The following is a 26,833-nucleotide window of genomic DNA, read 5'->3' on the forward strand; positions in this document are numbered from 1 at the left end:
GAGAACAAACAGTCCTCAGTGAAGCAGGGGATGAAGGGAAGTGTCTAGAAAAAAGAGGAGCTGTCAGACGGTAGGGGAAGAATTAGCAATTGGCCCATCAGAAAACAAAGTAAATGAGAAACTCAGGGCAACTCATTAACTCCATTTAAAAAACAGTACAAGGAAGGTAATTTAATTATAGTCCAACTCTTGGCTCCGCAGTTAATAACTTTCACATAGTAATAGAAATAGTAATCTGAGTATTTTTTAACCTAATAACTAGGGATGGGGGAGGGGTGCTGACAAAAGAGAGCTAAAGCCTCATGTATGACAACAGGGAGTCAACAGGTAATGCCAAAGATTCATCTATCAAGCAAGAGTCACATAAGCACATTTTAAAAATAGCTGAACGAACTAGAAGTGACTGCTGGGTAGGGGAGCTGTACTAGAGAATGGGGAGACTGTTTTCTTGTTACAAACTGTGTAATTCCACATTAGTAAGTGGATACATGTTTTTAAATAAGTATGTTTTAGAAAAACACCAATTCTGCTTGTGCTTAATGTCCACAATTTCTCTCTAGTGTGTGCACTGGGCACCCTGCACTGTTTCTTGCTTCACGTTGCTTTATGAACACTTACTGTCCACATGGCGCGGCTCATGTATTTCTTAGTGGTAGGTACATAGTATTACATGACATAAATTTACATCAGGTGCTGGGCATATGTCTCCCATTTCATCCTCAGAAACAGCTATGATGAGAAAGGCCCCGCCTTTCCTGCTAATTCTCATGATGTGGCCACTGCCCTGGGAACTTCCCACCCAGGACTGATTTGGGCCCCAGGACATAGAAGGGCATCTATATGGGCAGTTCTGGACTTCTGCCTCCTGTGGCACCTCCCCGGAGCCCCAGAAACACCTCTCCTGGTGCTCCTGGCCCTGGCTCTGCTCTGTCTCGCTCTGCCTTCCTCTCCTGGGGTTTCTTTCTGGGCATGAGCATCCCTGTCAGGAGCAGCTGCTGTGTGATCTTTAGGAGCTCTAGTGAGGCTGGAGCTACCAGCTCCCTGCGGGGCACCCTCTGCCCTCCTGCACCCCCTTCTCCCTGAACAACCTTTTTGTGGCATTATAGGCCTGAGACTGGCTAAGTCTAAGATTTCAGAGAAGTGTCTTGGGGAGATGAGGGCTATTCCCTGGGCTTGCTCAGCTGACAAGCAGAGAGGAGAGCACATGTTTTGCCCGAAAGCTAAGTGGGCTGCAGCCCAGCCTCTGGAACTCCAGGGAGCAACAGGAGGCTCAGTCTCACCCCAGAAGAGCTTCTGATCTCCCTGGCCAGGACTAGCCCAATTTTGGCCTTGGCCTGCAGCGGGAGATGAGTGATGTGCATGAGGGATGTGGCAGTGGAGAAAGGCTGCGCCTGTCCTGCTCAGCTCAATTTGACCGCTTTGGAGCTCTGTTCCGAGCCCGGTATGGTTTCTGGAAAAGGCTGGGGAGGGGATGGCGTAGCAGGACCTCAGCGGGACCATGCCTGGTTGGTCGGAGGAGGAGGAGTTGAGCCTTCCTGGGTACTCACTAACCTGCTACTATAGGCCCAGCAGTGGGGGTGGTGAGGAAGGGGGTGCTTAGGAGAGGGGAAACAAGGTATCACCCCAGCACACTGCTGTGTGAGGAGTGGGCCTGGGGCCATTGAACCTGCCCAGTTCTCCCTGGCTGATTGTACAGGGGCTTTCACAGCAGCCGAGGGCTCAGGCGGCCGCCAACCCCTCGCTCCCGGGCATGTTGACATGGGCGCTCAGCAAGGGTGCACTTTGGCCTTCTCGAAGCACCAGCACCTATGGAGGAGTGGCCATGGCAGCAGGGGGCATGCACCCCTGACCCCTTGCCATTAGGGTCTGCGCTGGCCCTAATAACAGGCCATAGGGCTCCACTGTGCAGATACCCCCACCCCCACCCGGCAGCCCCCCAAGGGCTTTGTTGGCACTCACCCTGACTGTCCTCCCCAGGGTCCCACTCACCTTCCACATGGTACAAGTGTGGCGCCTACCTTGATGATGTCTGAGATGCCCTTGTTACTGAGACTCTCCACAAAGGTCTCCAGGGGGTAGTTGAGCCCGGGCACCAGCAAGGGTACCTAAGTTTGGGGACAAAGAAGTAAGGAAACCAGCCCTCGTGACAGTGTTTGGCACATTCCCAAGTGCATTCAGGCCCAGTCTCTGCTAAGCCTCGGCACCCCTGCAGGGTGGGCAAGACAACTGCTGGGTGGAGGAGGATGCAGGTGTGGTGAGGAAGTGAATGCCCCAGGGCCACATGGTGAGTGATGAAACCTAGACCTCTGGACTCCCGCCCAGTCTGGGGCTGTTTACTGCATATTCCAGTCTTTCGCAGTCTGGTCCTGCCAACTTGGGGTCAGACCTGGGCCCTAGGGGAAAACCAGGCCCTTCACTCTGTGGGCGATGCTCGTAGTCTCCTCTTCCTGTTGCAGGAGTAGCTGGGCAGCAGGGTGGGCTCTGGGGTCCCCCAGCCCCTAAAAGGCTTCTGGGAGGTGTAGGTGGGGCTCAGGCTCTGGCAGTTTTCCCAGCACCTTTGGTATGGCTCCTGGAGACCCCTCACAGGCTGCAAGAAAAGCAGCAGAGGTAGAGCTTGGGGCTCCCTCCAGAGGCCCCTGCTGGGGCCTTGGCCTGGTCTGTGGTGGGAGAATAGGTTTGCTGGCCAGCTGGCAGCCACCCACATGCTCTGACCCTGACCTGGTGGGGCTCTGTGGGCATCTCATCAGGCCCCTGCTGGCCTTTTCCACTCCATATGTAAGTGAGGAGCATCCAGTACCTTGAAGAAGGCCCGGGGCAGGGAATAGAGCGCCTCGTTGTACAAGCAGCAGACCAGCAGCCCCAGGACGGGACGGGCTGTCGAGGTGTTCTGCAGGTGAAGTGTGAGCTTAAAGGTGGGGCCAAGGCCCTGAACCTATAGAGGGGGTGGGTGGAGAAAGCCCTTAGGACCTGGCAGCCTTGGGCACGGAGTACAGTGCTCTGCCTTCCTTCCACCAATGCCCTCATGTCCCCTCCTCCTACTCAATCTGCCTCCCAGCAGACACAGAAGACCAGAAGGGGCAGAGGGATCAGAAGAGGCCAGAGAGGGTGAGAGCCTGAGGGAGGCCAGGCAGCAAGTCAGAGGCAGAGCTGGCCTGCGACTGCAGGCCTCGACTCTCACCCTGAGCCCTCACCCCACCCCCTGCCTGTTCCACCTCCCACTTTCATCCTAGGGTAGCCTTGATTAGTTCATTTTTCTCCCGCTTCCCCGGAGTTGCCTTGTAGCCTCTTCCTCCTCTCCAACTATCCACTCTTTAGGAAAAGAGAACTCAGAACCTGGTTGGGTCAGATGCCACACCTCAGGGACACATTTAGAGCTGGTCAGAGCCCTGCTGATCCTAAGCTCATTTGCGTCTGAGCCTTGCGGGCTCCTCATTGTGCCCGTGCTGGTCTCGGTGCTTGCAGTTGAGGCCAGGATGGCCCCTTCCCTGTACCCAGCAGTCCTAACACGTTGGGCTGCCCACAGTTACCAAAGTGACAGCCTTCTTCCCTGTACCATAGGTGTAAGGATCCCATCAGGTTCTTGGGAAGAAATATCCCAATGTGACTACTCTGGGGGCCTGAGCTGGACCCTCGGCATGACCAGCCGAGGAGAGAGGTGGCACAGGAGGGTGGGAAGGTGAGGCTGCTCTCACCAAGGAGGACATGAGACTCGTCCCCAGGTCTGCTGAAAGGTGATGGGGAGCACGGGCTGAGTTGGCTTGGAATTGGCTCTGGGGCTTAGCTGTGTGGCAGAGGGGTTCCTGTGCACCCTGGCCTCTGCCCCTCTGGCCCTGACTCTGTCCTCACCCAGATGCTCACCACGGCGTGCAGCTTGAGTGGCTCTCGGGCCGTCGCGGACACGGGGCTCAGGCTGGACTCGAGGGCCTGCAGGTAGGCACGGGCAGCCCGCAGGCGCAGCAGGTATAGGTCTGTCTGGAAGGCCCGGTGCATGGCTGTGGAGAAGGGTCCCAGAGGCTAACGGTGGATGTAGGGGTGGCAGGGAGGAGGCAGCAACAGGGCACTCCTGCTCAGGCTGGTGTGGGGAGGGTGCAAGAAGAGGGTGCTGCGGGAGGGGTCTGCAGGAGCTGGGGAGGTGGGAAAGAGCCCAGCCTTCTGGCAAAACTGGATGCTGTGGCCTTGCCCTGCCTCTTCTCACTCTCTTACCACCTCCCTGCCCGCACTGTCTAGCTCCTTCGCTGGCTCCTCTGTCTGGCCCTAGAGGCTGTTGTTCTGAGTCTGGTCCATGGTCCTCTTCTCATCCTCCATCTTCTTCCCCCAGACAATCCGTGTCCTGCCACAGCTCTGACCACCACAAAGAGGAACAGCCACGAGCTCCTGAGGGCAGGCCCCACATTCCTCCTGAGTCCTCAGTGTCCATGCTCGATATTGTGCATGTGTCTCCAGCAGCTTAGTGAGCACCCGCGCCTGCCTCCTGCTCATCTCCACAGGGAAGTCCCATCAACACCTCAGGCCCAATGCTGTGGAAACCAGCCTCATGGTCCTGCCTCCGTCACTGCCTCCCTGTCCATCAAGTCACCTAGGTCCACCCCTCACATCTCACCGTTTGCAGGATCACATGACTCTTCCCTAAGCTGCCTCCAGGGCCCACCCCGCGCCCACCCCACTGTCCCTCCTCTTCCAGACTGGGCACCCCGGTCCCCCAGGCTGGCCTTGCTCTTCCGTGGGTGTGAAGTGGCTTCTGCCATTCCAAGTTTCACATTTTATGCCCTTTTTCTCCAGTACTTTTACAATTTATTTTTAATCTATCCAGAACTAATTTTTGTGACCGATATGAAGAAAAGGTCTGATTTTCTTGCTTTTTTTTTTGAGATGGAGTTTCACTCTTGTTGCTCAGGCAGGAGTGCAATGACATGATCTCAGCTCACTGCAACCTCTGCCTCCCGGGTTCAAGCAATTCTCCTGCCTCAGCGTCCCAAGTAGCTGGAATTACAAGCATGCGCCACCAAGCCTGGCTAATTTTTTGTATTTAGTAGAGATGGGGTTTCACCACGTTGGTCAGCTGGTCTCGAACTCCTGACCTCTGGTGATCCGCCCACCTTGGCCTCCCAAAGTGCTGGGATTACAGGCATGAGCCACTGTGCCTGGCCGAAAAGGTCTAATTTTCTTTTCTAGAAGCAAGTTGTCCTGATTGTGTGTTTTTGGACAGTCTCACATTTCCCTGCCAATTCAAAATGACACCTTTCACACACTCTGACTTTCCACATGTTCAGGGTCAGTTTCTGGACTTCCTAATCCTGCCCCGATCTCCATTCTATTTCTACATCCACACCACAGCTTCTGATTCCCAAAGCTTGAGTTCATTTTGCTACCTGATAGGGTAAGTCCCCTCATTCTTATTTTCCCCGATCTTCTTAGGTTTACTCTTTGAATCAACTGGCCAGATTCTTAAACCCCACTGGGATTTTAACTGCAACTTAAAGCTTTACAGCATTAGGTCTTCCCATCCTGCAACTTGGTAAATCTCTCCACTTAAGCATTCTTGAAGGTGGTCTTTTCTGTTCTTGAAGATAGTTTTACAATTTTATTAGACTTTGTACATTTTCTTTTTCTTTGAGATGGAGTCTCGCTCTTGTCACCCAGGCTGGAGTGCAGTGGTGTGATCTTGGTTTACTGCAACCTTTGCCTCCTGGGTTCAAGTGATTCTCCTGCCTCAGGACATTACAGGCGCATGCCACCATGCCCAGCTGATTTTGTATTTTTAGTAGCAAGGGGGTTTCACCATGTTGGCCAGGCTGGTCACGAACTCTTGACCTCAGGTGATCCGCCTGCCTCAGCCTCCCAAAGAGCTGGGATTACAGGCGTGAGCCACTGAACTGAACCTGCTTTCTTAAATCCAGGTCAACGCCCTGTGCCTCTGCCTACATTACCCTGCTCTGCCTGTCTGGGGGTCTGGCAATCATCTTTTAGGGTGAAGCCCAAAGTCACCTCGCTCTGAAGCCTTTCCCAAGCTTCCCAGGCAGAAGTCCTTACTCCCTCTGTGTGCTCCAAAAGCTCTTTGCAGAAACCCCTTCTACACCTCATCACGAGGTTGGCCCCTTCATGAGTTCCTAAGGTAGGGACTATTCTTGTTTCTTTTTTGTTGTTTTTTTTTGAGACAGAGTCTCGCTCTGTTGCCTAGGCTGAGTGCAGTGGCACGATCTTGGCTCACTGCAACCTCCGCCCCCTGGGTTCAAGCGATTCTTTTGCCTCAGCCTCCCAAGTAGCTGGGACTATAGGTGCACACCAACATGCCTGGCTAATTTTTGTATTTTTAGTAGAGATGGGGTTTCACCATATTGGCCAGGCTGGTCTTGAACTCCTGACCTCATGATCTGCCTGTCTCGGCCTCCCAAAGTGGTGGGATTATAGGCATGAGCCACCACACCCGGCCCAAGGTGGGGACTATTCTAATTCAAGGCATCTGGCACAAGGCCTGGCATAATCATAGGTACTAAATGAGTGAATGAATGAACGAACGATGAATGAATGAACAAATAAACAAGTGGGCAGGAAAAACTGGACAAGAAGACACTGGTCAAATTCTACTTTTCTCTCTCTCTCTTTTTTTTTTGGCGGGGGAAAGAAGTATCATTATGTTACCCAAGTAGGTCTTGAACTCCTGGACTCATGCTGTCCCCCCACCTCTGACTCTCTGTAAGTGCTGGGATTACAGGCATGAGCCACCATACCCAGCCAAAATTCTACTTTCCTCATGAGAATTCCTGCATTTGGAAGTGACTGTTCCCTTCCCTGAATTCTAAGCGTTCTTGCTGTCACCCACAGCACCTTCCGGCCTGAGGAACAGTGATTTGCAGGCAAGATGTACCTCCTAGGCTGTCCCTGGATTTCCAGAGGCGAGTGACCTGCCTAGTTGGCTGAGATCTCCTCCCACTACACAGGGTGGCTAGGCAGCACTCCCCCAGCTTTGCTGTGTAGGAGTAATGGAGGAAGAAGAAGGGAAAGGACCCAGTCTGAGTCTCACCAGTGCCAGCCTCCCGCTCTCGCAGTGTCTGATCCACGTAAAGCCGGGTCTTTCGGGGCACGTTGAGTTTCATGGCCTGGGCTGGTGGGGGACCCACCTCACTTCCTCCCTCTACAAACACTGCTGTACGCTTCAAGATCTTGATGATCAGGCCACCACCTAGGGAAGTGGACAGTGGAAATGGATTTGTCCTCCCTACTTCTACCCACATTCCCATTCTTTCTTCCCCAATCTGCCTCCTATAGAGTTGCTTCCGTACACATCTGTCTTCCAGATGAGACTATTTCTGGAAGTAATGAACTGCATCTTAATAGTCTCCCATCATTAATTCATTAATCCATTTAGCAGTTATTTGTGGAGTACTGTGATGTTCCTGGCATTGTGGCAGGCACAATGCCTGGGCATGCTGGGTGAACTAGAGAGATTGAATCCAGCCCAGGACCCGGCCCCTAGGCTGTCCCGGTGGAGGCCTAGCTCCAGAAGGACACATCTGTAGGCCTTGCTTTCCACACCCAGGTCCACCCATGCTTCATACCCACCTTCTCCTCTTTCCCCAGAAGCAGCCCTGTCCCTTCACTCCCGACTCCAGAGCCCTTGCCAGGTCTGACTCCACTCACCTCGAGTGGTCACGATGAGGGTGTTGTCCTCCCGCCCGTAGCGGCCAAAGCAAAGACTGGTCACTGCATCCTATGTGGAGACGTCAGAGTTTAGCTGGGGAAATATCTTGGAGAGGCAAGCAAGACAGGGGATGGGTAGGGGAGGCCCCAGATGTAATAGGTGAGAAGTGATAGAGATAGGCCTGGGGCATCACTGCCTCTGAAATAGTTACTATATTTCTCATCTCCACTCCAATCTCACTATCTCAGTTCTAGACCACATATCACCGGCCCTCACTTTTGTGGTCAACCTCCAAATAGGTCTCCCAGACTTGTCTTTCGGGTCTTTCTCCCCAGTCTGTCCTTCACAATGCTGCCTTTGCTACCTTTCCAAAACACAAATATGTCTGGTCTCTACTAGAAAACCTCCAATGGCTTTTGTCCTCTTTGTTAGGACACTGAAGGCCTTCAACATTTGACTCCAACCCGCCTTTTCTGTCAGTTCTCTCTTCTTTACCCTTCTTTCAACCAGCATACCACCAGCCCTCCCAGCACCTATGGCCCAAGCCAGTTGTTTGCAACTTTTATATTGTGACATGGGACAATTTACACACACAGGTGCACACATGCACACACACAGTTTCACTTGTGACATACTATTTTTTTTTGAGACAGAGTCTCACTTCATCGCCCAGGCTGGAGTGCAGTGGCACGATCTCCAGCTCACTGCAACCTCCGCCTCCTGGGTTCAAGTGATTCTGCCTCAGCCTTCCCAGTAGCTGCGATTATAGGCGTGCACTGCCATGCTTGGCTAATTTTTGTATTTGCATTTGTAATTATTTATTTGTTTTTGTTGTTTTGTTTTTTTGTTTTGAGATAGAGTCTTGCTCTGTGGCCCAGGCTGGAGTGCAGTGGTGCGATCTCAGTTCACTCCAACCTTCGCCTTCCATTGTTCAAGTAATTCTCCTGCCTCAGCCTCCCAAGTAGCTGGGATTACAGGTGTGTGCCATCACACCTGGCTAATTTGTTTATTTTTAGTAGAGATGGGGTTTCACCACGTTGGCCAGGCTGTTCTAGAACTGTGATCACCTGCCTCGGCCTTCCAAAGTGCTGGGATTACAGGCGTGGGATAGTGTGCCCGGCCCTCACTTGTGACATACTTTGAATTTACTATTCTATTTTTTAAAATGTTGCTGGTTGTGATCCACTAAACTGATTTAATGATTCACAACTTAGAGTCTGAAAACCTCTGGTCCAAACTCATCAAATGACCTGGATTCCTTAATCAAGAGCCTTCATACTTCTCAGGCTTTATTCATGCTATTCTCTGTGCAGAATGTTCTTCCTCCGTTTGTCCACCTGACAAACTGTTTTGAGGCCCAGCTGAACTGTCACTTGTTCTGTGAAGTGTCCCATGGAGTCCATTCCCATTTATCTCACCCCCCACCCTTGTCACTCAGCCCCCTCTGCGCTTTTTAGCACTTTGCTCTGCTTCAGTTGGCCCTGCTTTTAAATTTGCTGTGTCTCTGGCTGGCTGTTACCTTAGACTGTAAGCCTTCTGAAAACAAGGACTTAGTCATCATTTTACACCCTCCCACGCCTACCAATATGGTGACTTGTACATATGAGGTGCTCAACACTTTTTTTTTTTTTTTAAGATGGAGTCTCGCTCTGTTGTCCAGGCTGGAGTGCCATGATGTGATCTCGGCTCACTGCAACCTCTGCCTCCCAGGTTCAAGCGATTCTCCTGCCTCAGCCTCCTGAGTAGCTGGGATTACAGGTACGTGCCACCATGCCCAGCTAATTTTTGTATTTTCAGTAGCAAGGGGGTTATGCCATGTTGGCCAGGCTGGTTTTGAACTCCTGACCTCAGGTGATCTGCCCACCTTGGCCTCCCAAAGTGCTGGGATTACAGGTGTGAGCCACTGCGCCTGGCCTCAACAAATGTTTTTGAAATGCATCAATGTGTGGTCGGGAGAGGCAGCTAAGAAGCCCTGGAGGTGAGACCAGGGCAAGGAGGAGTGAGTGGCAGATGCCACAGATGGGGCTCACCGGCGTGTGGATGACGTTGAGAAGGGCCTTGTCACGATAAATGCGGACCTCTCCATTGGCCAGCCCAGTCATGACGGCCTGCAGGCCCCGGGAATGCTGCTCCAGGAGGTTCATGGTCAGGATGGCTGCAGGCATCTGCACTGTCCACAGCTTCTTCCCCTGGCAGGGAACAGCCAGTGTCTGTGGAGGGCTCAGGGCTTACAGTGGAAAGAAGAGTGTCTGGGGTGGGGAAGCCAGAGGGCTTCCTTGCCAAGGGGGCGTTGGGGACATAGGCGTGGAGGGGCTGCTGTTTGCTGGGGGCCGCACCTTGTGGGTGAAGCCGTGCAGGCTGTCTTGGGTACTGCCCACCACTAGGACCTTGTGTACCCGGATAAGTCCCACAGGCTGGGCGTTCAGCTCGATGCAGTACTTGGGGTGCTTGGAGTCTCTGTGGAATAAACGACACACTGTCCGGCCCCAGAGAAATCGTCTGCACTTCCATGGCTGACCCTCCTCTCTCTAAACCCCATGGACTCACCTGGGAGGAACACTGGCCCCAAAGCGTATGACCCTGGGATTATTTCCACCTCTGCCACCTTAGTAAATGTGTGGCCTTGGAAAAGCTCAAGTGTGTCTTCCTCCCACCTTCACTATGGTGGCTTATCTTCTCCCACCTTCACTATAGTGGCTTGTATGATCATCTGGCATTTAACAGAGTTTTCAGTGAGTTTACCTTTGGCTGGACTAGCCAGGACAAGTGGACTTAGGCACTTTATTATGAGAAAAGGATGAAGAGCTTTGCCCTGTGTCAATGTAGTTTTTAGTTTACTGGCCTCTCAATTGTAGTTTCCCTTTCCAGAAAGTACAGTTAGTTCCTCCCTATTCGAGAAGCACACGCCAATGTCTTTCCCGCTTTGAGTTGGCCTACAACACTCTTCCCAAATTTCTCAACAACTGGTTCCATCTTAACCTTCAAGCCACCTCCACAGAGAGGTGTTCCTGATCACCCTTATCCAGTATTTTTCCCCACTGAGCTTGTATTTTTTCTCCATAGCACTCATCCAATTTGTAGGAATATCTTGGTTTCTTCACTTTAATATATCTGTCTTCCCCACAAGGACAGGGACCATATTTATCTTGTTCATCAATATATCCCTAATACCACACACTGCATAATGCATAGTAGGTGCTCAATAAATATTTATTGAATTTTAAAAACGCATTTTAGACTGGGCGTGGTGGCTTATGCCTGTAATCCCAGCACTTTGGGAGGCCAAGGCGGGTGGATCACAAGGTCAGGCATTCAAGACCAGCCTGGCCAATGTGGTGAAACCCCATCCCTACTAAAAATTCAAAGATTAGCCAGGTGTGGTGGCGCACACTTGTAGTCCCAGCTACTCAGGAGGCTGAGACAGGAGAATCGCTTGAACCCGGGAGGTGGAGGTTGCAGTGAGCCAAGATCGTGCCACTGCACTCCAGCCTCGGTGACAAAGTGAGACTCTGTCTCCAAAAAAAGAAAAAAAAAAAAAGCATGTTATATGGAATATTAAACTAATGCATAAACAAGTGTCATGTCATGTACCCTGGAAAGTAACAAATATGGGAAATTTTTTTTTTATTTCTTCCCATCTGTTTTCTTTTCTTTTTTTTTTGACACGGAGTCTCACTTTGTCACCCAGGCTGGAATGCAGTGGTGTGATCTCAGCTCACCACAGGCTCCACCTCCCAGGTTCATGCCATTCTCCTGACTCAGCCTCCTGAGTAGCTGGGACTACAGGCGCCTGCCACCGCGCCCGGCTAATTTTTTGTATTTTTAGTAGAGACAGGGTTTCACTGTGTTAGCCAGGACGGTCTCGATCTCCTGACCTCGTGATCCGCCGCCTCGGCCTCCCAAAGAGCTGGGATTACAGGCGTGAGTCAACACGCCTGGTCCTTTTTTTTTTTTTTGAGACGGAGTCTCGCTCTATTAACCAGGCTGGAGTGCAGTGGTGCGATCTTGGCTCACTGTAACCTCCACCTCCCGGGTTCAAGCAATTCTCCTAACTCGGCCTCCCAAATAGCTGGAGCTAGAGGCGTGCACCACCACGCCCAGCTAATTTTGTATTTTTAGTAGAGACGGGGTTTCACCATGTTGGCCAGGCTGGTCTTGAACTCCTGACCTCAGGTGATCCACTTGCCTCGGCCTCCCAAAGTGCTGGGATTACGGGTGTGAGCCACCGCGCCCAGCCTATCCTCTCATCTCTGATCACTCCCGTACTATAGCCACCCAGCCTAGTCTCTCACTGTGCCAGCCCCTATCTCACAAGCCTTCAGGTATCCTCCTTGTGCTTATGGGCTCAGCCTCCTTTATGAAGTTCTCAGTTCTTTGCATTTCCAAATTCCAGCCTTAAAACCCACTCTCATCTTGCAAGCCTCTGAAGCCACCAGCTTTCTGAGATGTTCCTACCAGCCCCGGAGACCATGGATGTGGCTACCTTCTCAGAATATAGATGTTTCCATTGCGGCAGGCTGCGGCAAGCCGGAACTCAACATCAAACTGGCCGGAAACCTCTAGGAAGACAGGGACGCTGGGAAGGCTCATCTGCAAAGAAGAGGTGCAAACACTCCAATTTCTCTGGATCCCCCATCCCTCCCTGCCCTGTCAGTAACTCCTCTGAGTGAGTGCCTGGTCTAAAGTCCCAATCTCCTCACTCACACCCAGTTTAAACTCATACAGTTTTTCAGGAGGGAAACTTGGGGCAACATTTAGCAAGAGCCTTTTAGTCTGTGTCTTTTATTTATTTATTTATTTTGAGACAGAGTCTTGCTCTGTCGCCCAGGCTGGAGTGCAGTGGCACAGTCTCGGCTCACTGCAAGCTCCGCTTCCTGGGTTCACACCATTCTCCTGCCTCAGCCTCCCGAGTAGCTGGGACTACAGGTGCCCGCCACCATGCCTGGCTAATTTTTTGTATTTTTTAGTAGAGACGGGGTTTCACCACGTCAGCCAGGATAGTCTCGATCTCCTGACCTCATGATCCGCCTGCCTCGGCCTCCCAAAGTGCTGGGATTACAGGCGTTAGCCACTGCGTCCGGCCTTGTCTGTGCCTTTTGACTAAACAATGCCACTTCTAGGACTGCATCCTAATGCTGTACTTAAACAACCATGCAGCTGGGTATGGTGGCCCACGCCTGTAATCCCAACACTTTGGATCGCTTGAGCTCAGGAGTTCGAGACCAGCCTGTCCAACATGGCAAAACTTTGTCTCTACCAAAAGTACAAAACTTAGCTGGGCATGGTGGTCCCACAGATGAGAGGCTGAGGTGAGAGGACTGCTTGAGCCCAGGTGGCATAGGTGGCAGTAAGCTGAGATTGTACCACTGCACTTCAGCCTGGGCAAGAGAGCAAGACTGTCTCAAAAACAAACAAAGAAGCATGCAAGGATATTTGGGTAAAAAAGTCTAGAGCATTGGTATTAATAGCAAAAAATGAAAAACAATTTAAATGTACAATAGGTGACAGCATAAATGAATTATGGTACCTCTATATGATGGATATTGTGTGGTCTTTAAAAAGGCTGATGTGGGGTTGGGCATGGTGGCTTACGCCTGTAATCCCAGCACTTTGGGAGGCTGAGATGCAGAGATCACCTGAGGTCAGGAATTTGAGACCAGCCTGGCCAACATGGTGAAACTTCATCTCTACTAAAAATACAAAAATGAGCCAGGCGTGGTGGTGCATGCCTGCAGTCCCAGCTACTCAGGTGGCTGAGGCATGAAAATTGCTTGAACTCGGGAGGTGGAAGCTGCAGTGAGCTGAGATAGAGCCACTGTACTCCAGCCTGGGTGACACAGGTGACTCAAAAACAAAAAAAAAAGAACAAAAAAAACAAAAGGCTGATGTGGTTTTATAGATACAGAAAGACACCAATGATATACTGCTACATGAAAAGAACATGCTACATGAACCTCCTGCTTTTATTTATTTATTTACTTATTGTTTTTAGAGACAGGGTCTTACTCTGTCACCCAGGCTGGAGTGCAGTGCCACAATCATAGCTCACTGCAGCCTCAAACTTTTGGGCTTAAGCCATCCTCCTGCTTTGGCCTCCCAAAGCACTAGGGTTAGAGGCATGGACCACCACACCCAGCTAATCCTGTTTTTATAAAGTTAAGTATTTACATCAAGTTATATATCTATGTCTAAATATGAAAATGTCTAGAAAGACCTATGCCTCAACTTTAATTGTATATATCCATGGGCGGCAGGATTTTTTGATATATATCTTTCTTTATGCTTATCTAGTTTCTAATTTTTCTACAAGGAACATATATATCACCCAGAACTAACTGTGAAGCATGGGGAGAGAATGTAGCCCGAGCCTCCAGTGTGCCCAGGGTCAGACCTGACACTGACCTTGGCTAAAATGGTGAAAGCCTCGGGATCAAGCACCAGGAGCTCCTTGTTCTCGGTGCCCAGCACCAGGCAAGACACAGCATCCTCGTCAGCCAGGTTCTTCTTCAAGGTGGTCATGGTGGTGATAACTGTCTACAGAAGGACTCCAGGGGTCACCCAGGGAACCTCCACACACCACCCCCAAGATACTCCCAGAATGCCACAGGAGGAAAGAAAGAGAGCAAAGGAGGATGAAGAGGATATATCAGAGATGTGACAGAAAATTTAAGTACAAAGGTGTTTGCTGCAACAAATCTAACTTTCTAACAAAAGAGGATTGTCTTAAGTCAATTATGAGCTATCCATATGATCAAAAACTATGTAGTCTTTTTTTTTTTTTTTTTTTTTGAGACAGGGTCTCACTCTGTTGCCGAAGCAGGAGTGCAGTGGTACAATCTCGGCTCACTGCAACCTCTGCCTCACAGGTTCAAGCGATTCTCCTGCCTCAGCCTCCCAACTAGCTGGGATTATAGGCATACGCCACCATGCCCAGCTAATTTTTGTATTTTTAGTAGAAACAGGGTTTCACCATGTTGCCCAGGTTGGTCTTGAACTCCTGACCTTGTGATCCACCTGCCTCAGCCCCCAAAGTGCTGGGATTACATGCATGAGCCACCATGCCCGGCTGAAGTCATTTTTTTTAAAGTCATATTTTAAAAGAATATTTGGGCCAGGCTCAGTGGATCATGCCTGTAATCCCAGCACTTTTGGGGACCAAGGCGGATGGATTGCATGAGCCCAGGAGTCTGAGGTCAGCTTGGGCAGCAAAATGAGACCCCCAACTCTACAAAAAATAAAAATAAAAAATTAGCCAGGTGTGATGGCATGCACCTGTAGTCCCAGGTACTCAGGAGGCTGAGGCAGGAGGATCCCTTGAGCCCAGGAGTTCGATGCTCCAGTGAGCTATAATCCTGCCACTGTATTCCAGCCTGACTGACAGAGTAAGACCCCGTCTTAAAAAAAAAAGAAAGAAAGAAAAGAAAAGGGCTGGGCGTGGTGGCTCACACCTGTAAGCCCAGCACTTTGGGAGGCTTAAGCGGGCAGATCACCTGAGGTCAGAAGTTCAAGACCAGCCTGGCCAACATGGTGAAACCCCATCTCAGCTGGGCGTGGTGGCTCACCCTTATAATCCAAGCACTTTGGGGGCAGACCACCTGAGGTCAGGAGCTCGAGACCAGCCTGGCAAACATAGTGAAACCCTATCTCTACTAAAAGTATGAAAATTAGCCAGGCATGGTGGCATGCACCTGTAATCCCAGTGACCCAGGAGGCTGAGGTAGGAGGATAGCTGGAACCTGGGAGGCAGAGGCTGCAGTGAGCCGAGGTGGTGCCACTGCACTCCAGTCTGGGCGACAGAGCAAGACTCCATCTCAAAAAAAAAAAAAAAAAAAAAGAAAAGAGGCCGGGCGCGGTGGCTCAAGCCTGTAATCCCAGCACTTTGGGAGGCCGAGACGGGCGGATCACGAGGTCAGGAGATCGAGACCATCCTGGCGAACACAGTGAAACCCCGTCTCTACTAAAAAATACAAAAAACTAGCCGGGCGAGATGGCGGGCGCCTGTAGTCCCAGCTACTCGGGAGGCTGAGGCAGGAGAATGGCGTAAACCCCGGAGGCGGAGCTTGCAGTGAGCTGAGATCCGGCCACTGCACTCCAGCCCGGGCGACAGAGCGAGACTCCGTCTCAAAAAAAAAAAAAAAAAAAAAGAAAAGAAACCCCATCTCTACAAAAATACAAAATTTGGCCCGGCATGATGGCGGGTACCTATAATCCCAGCTACTCGGGAGGCTGAGGCAGAATTGCTTGGACCCAGGAAGTGGAGGTTCCAGTGAGCTGAGATCGTGCCATTGTACTCAAGCCTCAGCGACAGAAGGAGACTCTACCTCAAAAAAAAAAAAAAAGAAAAGAAAAGAAGATAAAAGGCTGGGCGCAGTGGCTCACGCCTATAATCCCAGCATTTTGGGAGGCCGAGGTGGGCGGATCACATAAGGTTGGGAGTTTGAGACCAGCCTGAACAACAGGGAGAAACCCTGTCTCTACTAAAAATACAAAATTAGCCAGGCGTGGTGGCGCATGCCTGTATTTGCAGCTACTCGGGAGGCTGAAGCAGGAGAATCGCTTGAACCCAGGAAGCAGAGGTTGCGATGAGCTGAGATCGCGCCATTGCACTCCAGCCTGGGCAACAGGAGCGAAACTCCATCTCAAAAAAATGAAAAGAAAAAAAAATTACATTAGTATAATCCTAGTTTTAAAAATATGTGAATATAGGCCAAATAAGGTGGCTCGTGCCTGTAATCCCAGCACTTTGGGAGGCCCAGGTGGGAGGATCACTTGAGATCAGGAGTTTGAGACCAGCCTGGGCAACATGGTGAGATCCCATCTCTTAAAAAAGAAAAGAATAAGCTGGGTGCAGTGGCTCACGCCTGTAATCCCAGCATTTTGGGAGGCCAAGGCAGGCAGATCACGAGGTCAAGAGATCGAGACCATCCTGGCCAACATGGTAAAACCCCATCTCTACTAAAAATACAAAAATTAGCTGGGTGTGGTGGCGTGAGCCTGTAGTCTCAGCTACTTGGGAGGCTGAGGCAGGAGAATCACTTGAACCCAGGAGGTGGAGATTGTAGTGAGCTGAGATCACACTACTGCACTCTAGCCTGGCAACAGAGCGACACTCTGTCTCAAAAAAAAAAAAAAAAAAAAAAAAATAAAAATTTCAAAATAAAAAATATATGAATACAAAAACATGTGGAAGGCTAAACCCTTAAACAAACACTAGTTATTGCTGGACAGTGATATCACAAGTGATGTTTAATTTCCTCATGATGCCTATCATTTCTACAGTGGGCGCATGTTTCTTTTGTAATTATAATTGGAGGGAAAACAAAAAAGAAAAGATCACCTTTGTAAGGAATTTCTCCTACAGAAATTAGCAGAAGCAAAATGTTTTTCTTTTTTTTTTTTTGAGATAGAGTCTTGCCCTGTCACCCAGGCTCGAGTGCAGTGGCACGATCTTGGCTCACTGCAAACTCCACCTCCCGGGGTCACGCCATTCTCCTGCCTTAGCCTCCCGAGTAGCTGGGACTACAGGCACCCGCCACCACGCCTGGCTAATTTTTTGTATTTTTAATAGAGACGGGGTTTCATCGTGTTAGCCAGGCTGGTCTCGATCTCCTGACCTCGTGATCCGCCCGCCTCGGCCTCCCAAAGTGCTGGGATTACAAGCAAGAGTCACCACGCCCGGCTGCAAAATGTTTTTCTTTAGATAAAGGTGCTCATTGTGTGATTATCATCAAGATTGAAAAAGACAGCTGGGTACAGCATCTCATGCCTGTAATATCAGCACTTTGGGAGGCTGAGGTGGGAGGACTACTTGAGCTCAGAAGTTTAAGACTAGCCTGGGCAACATAGTGAGATCCCGTCTCTACAAAAAATGAAAATAAAAAAAATTAGCTGGGTGTGGTGGCATGCACTTGTGGTCCCAGCTACTCAGGAGGTTGAAGGGGGAGGATCACTTGAACCCAGGAGTTTGAGGCTGCAGTGAGCCACGATCACACCACTGCACTGCAGCCTCAGTGAAAGAAGAAGACCCAGCTCCTTACCCTACCCCAAAAAAGATGAAAAAAGAGGAATGATTTTCAGTGCCTAATGGAAGGAGAAAGCTTACAAACATGTGGACAGATACTAGTGGTAACTATTCCCATTCCAAATGTTAATGATAACTCAAAGATGCGAGTGGTTGGCCGGGTGCAGTGGCTCACGCCTGTAATCCCAGCACTTTGGGAGGCCAAGGTGGGCAGATCACCTGAGGTCAGGAGTTGAGACTAGCCTGGCTAACATGGTGAAACCCTATTTCTACTAAAAATACAAAGAATTAGCTGGACGTGGTAGTGCACACCTGTAATCCCAGCTACTCAGGAGGCTGAGGCAGGAGAATCGCTTGAACCCAGGAGGCGGAGGTTGCAGTGAGCTGAGATCGTGCCATTACACTCCAGCTTGGGCAACAAGCAAAACTCTGTCTCAAAAAAAAAAAAAAGATGTGAGTGGTAACCATGACAGATACTTGAGAAGACTGCCCCCTCCGAACTGCATCTTTTAAGCAGTAATTAATTCACTTCCCCATTTTAAAAGGACTCAAAGATATTGACAGCTGTGGATGTCAAAGCTGCTGATCAGCAGGAGAGAGCAGTGTTTCTCACAGAATTGGTCTAACACAAGCCAAAGTCTGAGGCATGTGTTTGTCAGTGTGTTCAGTGAGCGTGGCCTCTATGGGGTGGATGGTTCCCATGGGGCTTTCTAAACTGCAAGACAGCTCTGGGAGTCTGTTCCTGGACTGAGGGTTGGTGCCCCTAGGTCAAGAACCACTAGATCGGCTGGGCGTGGTGGCTCATGCCTGTAATCCCTGCACTTTGGGAGGCCAAGGCAGGTGATCACGAGGTCAGGAGTTCAAGATCAGCCTGGCCAAGATGGTGAAACCCCATCTCTAACTAAAAAATACAAAATTTAGCCGGGCGCAGTGGAGGGCACCTGTAATCCCAGCTATTCGGGAGGCTGAGGCATGAGAATCACTTGAACCCGGGAGGCAGAGGTTGCAGTGAGCTGAGATCACACCACTGCATTCTAGCCTGGTTACAGAGCAAGACTTCATCTCAAAAAAAAAAAAAAAAAAAAGAACCACTAGGTCTCACCAATGCATAGGTTCATCAATAAAGGCATTAAAATTATAACTACAAAAAGTAGGAAGTGAATAAAAGGGAAACATTTGTCTAATGACCTGGATGTGAATGGTTATATAAACAAAGTATGAAGGAAATACTGAATAGTCAGTGACATAATCAAGAGGCCATTAACAATGAAGTTCCTAAAGACGAATGCTCAAAATATGTTACATACTCAAGAGAAGCAGGATATAAAAGCATACTTACGAAGAAAATATATCAAAATGGTAAGAATAGGTATCTTTTGGATCTCTCAGTAGTGAAATTACAGTCATATTTATATTTCTCCTTTATACTTCCCTCTTTTTCTGGGTGGTGGGGGCAGGACTGGGTGACAGAGCGAGACTGTCTCAAAACAAAAAAAAAGTTCTCGTCACTCTGTTGCCCAGGCTAAAGTGCACTGGCACAATCATAGCTCACTGCAGCCTTCAACTCCTGGGCTCCAGCAATCCTCCTGCCTTAGCCTACTGAGCAGTTGGGACTACAGGCACATGCCACCACACCCAGCTAACTTAAAAAAGAAGTCTCGCTTTTTTCTTGCCCAGGCTGGTCACAAACTCCTGGCCTCCAATTATCCCCTCCTTGGCCTCCCAAAGTGCTGGGATTACAGGCATGAGTCAATGCACTTGGCCTATATACCCCTCTTTGTTTTTCCAAAATTTCTGTAATAAAAATCTATTACCTTTACTCTCAAGAAAACAAGTTATGTGCAATTTATGTAACATGATCTTTTTTTATTTCTATGTATCTGTGTATGTACGTATGTATGTATGTATGTTTGTATCTATCTTTTTCTCAGAATCTGTGTCCTGCTGACTATATATCTATATATTAAAAGCTGTCGGCTGGGTGTGGTCGTTCACGCCTGTAATTCCAGCACTTTGGGAGGCCAAGGCGGGCGGATCACCTGAGGTCAGGAGTTGGAGACCAGCCTGGCCAACATGGTGAAACCCCATCTCTACTAAAAATACAAAAATTAGTCGGGCGTGGATTACATGCCTGTAATCCCAGCTACTCGGGAGGCTGAGGCAGGAGAATCAAGAATCGCTTGAACCTGGGAGACAGAGGTTGCAGTAAGCTGAGGTTATGCCACTGCACTCCAGCCTGGGTGAGAACAAGACTGTCTCAAACAACAACAACAACAACAACAACAACAACAACAAAAATACAAAACAACCTGTCACTACTAACTGGAATGCGGAAGGCACTGCAGCTTTATGATTACACACACATGGCATGGCTGGAAGGAATACAGCAAAGAGATACTGGTTGGGTTTGCTTACAGAATTTACCACTGATGTTAAGCGGTCTTTTAAAAAAATGTAAATTTTTTTAGAGGGAAATAAAAAGAGAAGGGGATATTACCTGCCGCTTGATGGAGTTGGACTTGTGTTGGTTTACAAATGCCTCCATTTCACTCAGCTCCAGCTGCAGAAACCTAGACACACAGAGAACACACAGAGACACACAGCAGGCCCCGGCCTCACTGCCCTCCTCTATCATTCTGGCACAATCTGGTGGCTGCTTCCTCCACCTGGAGCCTCCCAAACCCTGGCCCTCCACAGGGCCCTTACCTGAGTGACTGGATGGACAACGGCTCCTCTGCCGTCTCCCTGCAAGGAAAGGGGCCAGCATGGCAGCCAAGTGGAGGAATGGGGCCCTGGGGCTCAGATGGGATGAAGGAGTGAGGAGGGGGATGAAGGGGAAGGCAGCCTCTCACCGGATGCTCTCCAGCATCTCCTTCAGGGTTAAGGGGTCAATCCGGTCCTGTGAAAATGTGGAAGAAGGGTGAGCCTGTGAGCTCAAGCCAGGCAGGAAACCCAACGCCCTTGCCCTCAGAGAGCTCCACACTTCTGGGGGTACCTCTTGGTCTCTGTCTCCCTGCCAGCCTGCCTCTGCACTGAGCCCCAAGCTCACGCCCGTTACCTGAATCCAGTCTCAGGGCCATGTTCATCATCCCATTTATCGGCGCTTCCCCAAATTCCCCTCCTCTCTTGGTGTTTCCAGTCCTCCTTCTGATAGGCCCCTGCCTTCTTTGGTTTCATCTACCTCAAAGTTGGGCAGGGATGTGGCTAGTGCAGAGGAATTTTCTGGGTTCCACTCTCTAAGGGGACTGGCTCAGTGCCTCTCTGGGAGCCACTGCTGAGTAGCCAAGTGCAGCAACTTGTCCAAAAGTGCCACCACTAGGCTGGGCATGGTGGTTCATGCCTGTAATCCCAGCACTTTGTGGGGCCGAGGCAGACAGATCACATGAGGCCAGGAGTTTGAGAGTAGCCTGGCCAACATGGCAAAATCTTGTCTCTTACTAAAACATACAAAAAATTAGTCAGGCGTGGTTGCTGGTGCCTGTAATCCCAGCTACTCAGGAGGATGAGGCAGAAGAATTGCTTGAACCCAGGAGCCGGAGGCTGCAGTGAACCAAGATCACGCCATTGCACTCTACTCCGGGCAACAAGAGTGAAACTCCGTCTCAAAAAAAAAAAAAAAAAAAAAGTGCCACCACTGCTGCTGTCAGAGATGGACTATAACTGACCTCCTGCCACCAGCCCACCTTCTTCCCAGGAGCCCAGCCCTCCTCTCCCAGTGGCTGCCATCTTTGCCTTCTGGTTCCCAACTCCCATGTTATTTACTTCTTTGGCCTGGTTCCAAAGGTCTTGTTCCAGAGGATTTGGAGGCAACTGGGGCAAGCTGAACTTGAAGTAAGGTCTGAGATTCTTATACACATAGACACAAGGGCCTGAAGCAAGTGCCAGAGCTGGGGTCCGGGGCTCATGTTGCTCCATGAGGAAGGTGGCAGCAGCAGCTGGCAGAGCAGGTAGTGGGCTTTCGGTCATCACCAGTGGTCCTTTGAGCACCTTCAGGCAGGGCTGCTGCCCACCAGGGCCAAGGTCCCCTACCACCAGCTGCAGGGAGAGGATGGCTCATTCTAGGCTCAGGGTCTGAAGACCTCCCCACTGACCCTCTTCTTGCCTTATTGCTGGTGCGCATTCATTCATTCCTGCACCAATAAAGGCTTTGCCTTCAGGCTTTCAAGCTGCCTGACCTTGGGAAAGTTGACTAAGCTTTCTGAATCTCAGGTTTCCCACTTGCAAAATGAGAATACTTTCATGGTATGTGGTGAAAATCAAGTGAGATAATGAGTTACAGAACCTGGTAAGTGCTACTGAGGAATAAGTGGCAGTTGATGTTTTTCTTATTCATTCAGCAAACATTTCTTCCATGCCAGGCACTTCTAGAGAGACACTGGGACAGTGGTAGAGCTCAGTGTGGGAGGGATGGGGACACCCATATCTGGGCTGCTGAAGCCTGGTTTCCAAATGCAGGGCAGGATGTGCTCTGTGGACACACAGAGGGGAACCAAGCTTTTTGGTCTCTCAGTTTTCCACCCTCCAATCCATCTTCTAAGCTGCTGGAGCTGCCACACAAGCCCATTCCCCTGAATGAGGCCTGGTAGGCCCCTCTGATCTAGTTCCCAACTTGTTTCCTATCACACTTCCCATTGCTGTGCTCTGGCCAGAAAGTGGGTACCCAAGAAAGGCTGGCTACTGATCATGCAGTATGTGCCAGGGACCACATCAGAAACTGCATGCATCCTTTCATTTAACCCTCTTGACAATCTTATTATTATTATTATTATTATTATTTTTGAGATGGAGTCTCGCTCTGTCTCCCAGGCTGGAGTGCAGTGGCGCGATCTCCGCTCACTGCAAGCTCCATCGCCACCCGGGTTCACGCCATTCTCCTGCCTCAGCCTCCCGAGAAGCTGGGACTACAGGCGCCTGCCACCACGCCCGGCTAATTTTTTTTTTTTTTTTTTTTTTTTTTTTAAGACAGAGTCTCGCTCTGTACCCCAGGCTGGAGTGCAGTGGCGCGATCTCGGCTCACTGCAAGCTCCGCCTCCCGGGTTCACGCCATTCTCCTGCCTCAGCCTCCCGAGTAGCTGGGACTACAGGCGCCCGCCACCGCACCCGGCTAATTTTTTGTATTTTTAGTAGAGACGGGGTTTCACCATAGTCTCGATCTCCTTACCTTGTGATCCACCCGCCTCGGCCTCCCAAAGTGCTGGGATTACAGGCGTGAGCCACCGCGCCCGGCCCCGGCTAATTTTTTTGTGTTTTCAGTAGAGACGGGGTTTCACCATGTTCGCCATGATGGTCTTGATCTCCTGACCTTGTGATCCGCCTGCCTTGGCCTCCCAAAGTGCTGGGATTACAGGCGTGAGCCACTGCACCCGGCCAACAATCTTATTATTTTTAAGAGACTGGGTCTTGCTCTGTTACCTAGGCTGGAGTGCAGTGGTGCAATCATGGGTCACTGCAGCCTCGAACTCCTGGGCTTAAGCGATCTTCCCACCTTAGCCTCCCAAGCAGCTAGGACTACAGATGTGCGCCACTACACCGGGCTTTCAACAACCTTGTGAAGCAGGTACCATTATTAGCCTCATTTCTCAAATGAGGAAGCTGTGTCTTAGAGATGTTAAGTAAAGTCACACAGCTATAAAGTGGTAGAGCTAGGTCTGTCTGAACCCAAAGCCATAGTCTTAACTACTTTTTTATGTGGTAGTTATTTTATATGGGCCTCAACTTTCTAACTTTACATTTATTCTTTCCAAGTATGCTATGAACTTCTAAGCCTCTGTGCCTCTGCTTTTGCTGTTTCTTCTACCTGAAATGCCTTCCCCATCCTCTCATCCTTGACTTCTTGATAGACTTCATTCATCCTTAAATGCCCAGTTTACACATTACTGCTTCCTGGTGCCTCCAGATAGAATCCATTGTTCTCATTGGCGCCCCCATAATACTTTCCAGGGACCACATCAGAATGTTCAATTTTAGCATCTACTCACTTCCTCACAAATATTTATCAAGTACCAACTTTGTGCCAGGCACTGGGCTAGATGCTGGGGCTCAATGGTGAATAAACTAGCCACTAAACATTCTATTATGTGAAGGTATTTAACATTTCTTTCTTTTGTTTTTTTAAGATGGAGTCTCGCTCTGTCACCCAGGTTGGAGTGCAATGGTGTGATTTCAGCTCACTGAAACCTCCGCCTTCCAGTTTCAAGTCATTCTCCTGCCTCAGCCTCTCAAGTAGCTGGGATTACAGGCGCCCGCCACCATGCCTGGCTGATTTTTGTATTTTAGTACAGATGAGGTTTCACCATGTTGGCCAGGCTGGTCTCGAACTCCACCTCATGATCTACCTGCCTTGGCCTCGTAAAGTCCTGGGATTACAGGCATGAGCCACTGTGCCTGGCTAACATTTCTTATTAGCTACTGTGTCTGTGGTTTCTCTTCCCTCACTACTGTAAGCCCAGAGCCAAATACTAACTAGGTGTTCAATCAATATCATGGAATAATTGTTGACAGTGTCTGTATATCCTCCTGACTACATGCTGATGTATTTCTAAGTGTAGAGTCCCAACAATGCCTGACACACAGTAGGGACTCACTATACACTTGCTGAATTACTGAATGCATTATGGATAGGAATTTGGGGACAAAAACCACTGAGTCCTATTGCACTCTCTATGTGGGGTAGGATTCCAGGACAATCTTCTAGCTACCCACATGATTTATCTATCGTGGTGTCGTTGCCCATGGTGAGTGAGCTATGGTGAAAAAGCACAAGACTTGAAATCAAACAGACCCAGTTACAAATTAAGTAAACTTAACCTCTTTGAAACTATTTTCCCATTCACAAAATGGGAATAAATAAAATCTATGTTTATGTGCCTCCACGGAAGGTCTAGTCCAGAAATGGATACTGAATCCATGCTAACTTCCTTTCTTTTATCCAAATATATTTCTCTACCTTTAAAAAATTTACATCTTTTAAACTTTATTTACATTTTTATTTAAAATTAAATATATATTTATTTAAAAATATATTTTTTATGGCCGGGCGCGGTGGCTCAAGCCTGTAATCCCAGCACTTTGGGAGGCTGACACGGGCGGATCACGAGGTCAGGAGATCGAGACCATCCTGGCTAACACAATGAAACCCCGTCTCCACTAAAAATACAAAAAAATTAGCCGGGCGGGGTGGCGGCGCCTGTAGTCCCAGCTACTCGGGAGGCTGAGGCAGGAGAATGGCGGGAACCCGGGAGGCGGAGCTTGCAGTGAGCCGAGATCGCGCCACTGCACTCCAGCCTGGGCGACAGAGCGAGACTCCGCCTCAAAAAAAAAAAAAAAAAAAAATTTTTTATTTAAAATTTAAAAAAAATATATATATATATATATGTTTTTTGAAATGGAATCTCACTCTGTCATCCAGGCTGGAGTATAGTGGCATGATCTCGGCTCACTCAACTTCCACCTCCTGGGTTCAACCGATTCTCCTGCCTCAGCCTCCCAAGTAGCTAGGATTACCGTTGCCCACCACCATGCCCGGCTAATTTTTGTATTTTTAGTAGAGATGGTGTTTCACCATGTTGGACAGGCTGGTCTTGAACTCCTGATTTCAAGTGATCCACCCGCCTCAGCTTCCCAAAGTGCTGGGATTACAGGCGTGAGCCACCATGCTGGCCTTAAAATTAAATTTAAAATTTAACATTTTTACTATGGAAAATTTTCATCCACATACAAAAGTAAAGAGATATAGTGAACCCCCATATATCCCATTATCCAGCTTCAACAATTGACAGCTCATGGCCAATCTTAAAATCTTTTGATAAACAAAATGTTAACTTCCCTCCCTTTTACTTTCCCTCCAGATTCTAATGCCGCCCCCCACCAACCAAGGGATTTGCCCTTCCAACAAGGAAATCATGTTAACTAAAGTAAAAGGCTTTGTCTTAGTAGAATCCCTAGAAATATTTGATCTGCTTTACTTTCTGCAGTCTGTATTATGAAATTAATACGTTCTCCTCACTTTCCACATAAAAACAAAATTTAACGCTAAATGTGCTTTTTCACAGTATATGTGAATTCCAGAGTATGCTGGGCCTCTTTTCAGCCGTCGGGAAATCTCATTTCTGGGTACATCCCCCTACCCTCAACTCTCCTGCGAGGGTGATATGCTTACCTTGTATTCCCCATCCCCATGCAAATCTGCCAGCGCTGGAAAACAAAAGGGCCAAAACCAGGGTCTCAGATATCCCAGAGGCTTCACTACAGGACCATTGTCTGACTCCCCATCCCACTAGAACCCAGGGTTCCTGGTTCCAGAGACTCACCTAGGCAGGCAGAAAAGGTGTGGATGTTGGCCATTGGGTCGTAGTGCGCATCCAACCATTTCGAATTGGCCTCATTGCTGGGAGTGGGGGAAAGAGTTGGGGAGTGAGTCCCATGGAAGGGGAAGAAAACTTTGAGTAAGCTGGTACAGGTCACTCTGAACGTAAGGTACAGAACGTCTGGGTACAAGTCCAGGCTCCGCCACTGGCTCACCGAGCGACCTCCAGACACACATTTGCACATAGGCCTCGGTTTCCCTATTTGACCTCTATAAGAGTCCTTCCAGACTGCCCGAGAACAGCAGGAGCCCAGAACCCGGGGACCAAGGGACCCTCTTTACACGGGTGGGAAAAGAAGCCTTGAGGGGCCCCGCCTTCACCTCTCAGCTCCGCAGCCGTTGTAATCCGATGAGGACGCAGCGGCCATTTTCGCAGGCGTCGTCCTGGCAACCGGCCCCTCCCCCGCCGCCGCGTAACGCCCAATAATGCCCGAGCGGTGGGAAGCGCGAGTACAAAGGTTCCGGGCGCCAAGCTTTCTCCTCCAGGCTGAGGAGGACGCGCTGGCCACCCTCCTGGGTTGAGGAATCTCTCCCAGCTTATTTATCTTTCCTCCTTCCCAGTCAGAGCCGCCTTTCCAGGCGTCTGGGTCTTACAGTCTCTGGGTCAGCCACAGGGCCCTTTGGCTTCCAGGGTTGGAAAGAAGCCCCTTCTTGCATTTATGAGCAGCAAAGCAAACTCCTCCTGTCTCCATCTTCATGGTTACCCGGTTGAAAAGGGGTCAGGTCCTGTCTTGCTGCCTTACTGTAGAGGTCCAGGCCCAGAGAAACAAAACATGAAGGTTATGGGGCAAATGCAGAGGATTCTGAC

At 49.7% G+C, this 26,833-nt stretch overlaps 2 protein-coding genes and 1 pseudogene across 6 annotated transcripts in view; 1 reads left to right on the forward strand and 2 right to left on the reverse strand.

Moving 5' to 3' along the window:
• The window catches only part of MRPL11 (mitochondrial ribosomal protein L11), a 242,991-nt gene that overhangs the window by 135,831 nt on the left and 80,327 nt on the right, over positions 1–26,833 (forward strand). The window lies entirely within an intron of this gene.
• Positions 157–1,500, reverse strand: LOC126935416 (uncharacterized; annotated as a pseudogene). Its single transcript, XR_007719242.1, has one exon. The product of XR_007719242.1 is annotated as an uncharacterized LOC126935416 (transcript).
• BBS1 (Bardet-Biedl syndrome 1) lies at positions 157–26,451 on the reverse strand. 4 transcript variants are annotated; one of them, XM_050756640.1, is made up of 17 exons: positions 26,347–26,445; positions 25,970–26,046; positions 25,819–25,853; positions 21,423–21,695; positions 20,513–20,559; positions 20,367–20,405; positions 20,158–20,230; positions 14,042–14,173; positions 12,123–12,229; positions 9,976–10,096; positions 9,670–9,828; positions 7,639–7,708; positions 7,022–7,180; positions 3,859–3,992; positions 2,798–2,932; positions 2,019–2,105; positions 157–1,806 (listed from the first exon to the last, which is right to left on the reverse strand). In XM_050756640.1, the coding sequence occupies exons 1-17, from the start codon at positions 26,391–26,393 to the stop codon at positions 1,720–1,722; spliced, it is 1,782 nt and encodes a 593-aa protein (XP_050612597.1). In that variant the 5' UTR covers positions 26,394–26,445; the 3' UTR covers positions 157–1,719. The 4 variants fall into 4 exon arrangements, with proteins under 4 accessions (XP_050612597.1, XP_050612596.1, XP_050612598.1 ...); XM_050756639.1 differs by having other exon boundaries at positions 3,847–3,992; XM_050756641.1 differs by lacking the exon at positions 14,042–14,173 and having other exon boundaries at positions 3,847–3,992; positions 26,347–26,451.

This window comes from Macaca thibetana, chromosome 14, assembly GCF_024542745.1.
Source record: "Macaca thibetana thibetana isolate TM-01 chromosome 14, ASM2454274v1, whole genome shotgun sequence".
Lineage (NCBI taxonomy): Eukaryota > Metazoa > Chordata > Mammalia > Primates > Cercopithecidae > Macaca > Macaca thibetana.

Excerpts from the sequence above, each read along its gene's own strand:
- BBS1 (XM_050756639.1), bottom strand. The coding sequence starts at position 26,393 with ATGGCCGCTGCGTCCTCATCGGATTACAACGGCTGCGGAGCTGAGAG. Across the intron at positions 20,406-20,512 it reads GAGATGCTGGAGAGCATCCG|GGAGACGGCAGAGGAGCCGT; the intron begins GTGAGAGGCTGC and ends CTTTCCTTGCAG. Across the intron at positions 20,231-20,366 it reads TTGTCCATCCAGTCACTCAG|GTTTCTGCAGCTGGAGCTGA; the intron begins GTAAGGGCCCTG and ends CTGTGTGTCTAG.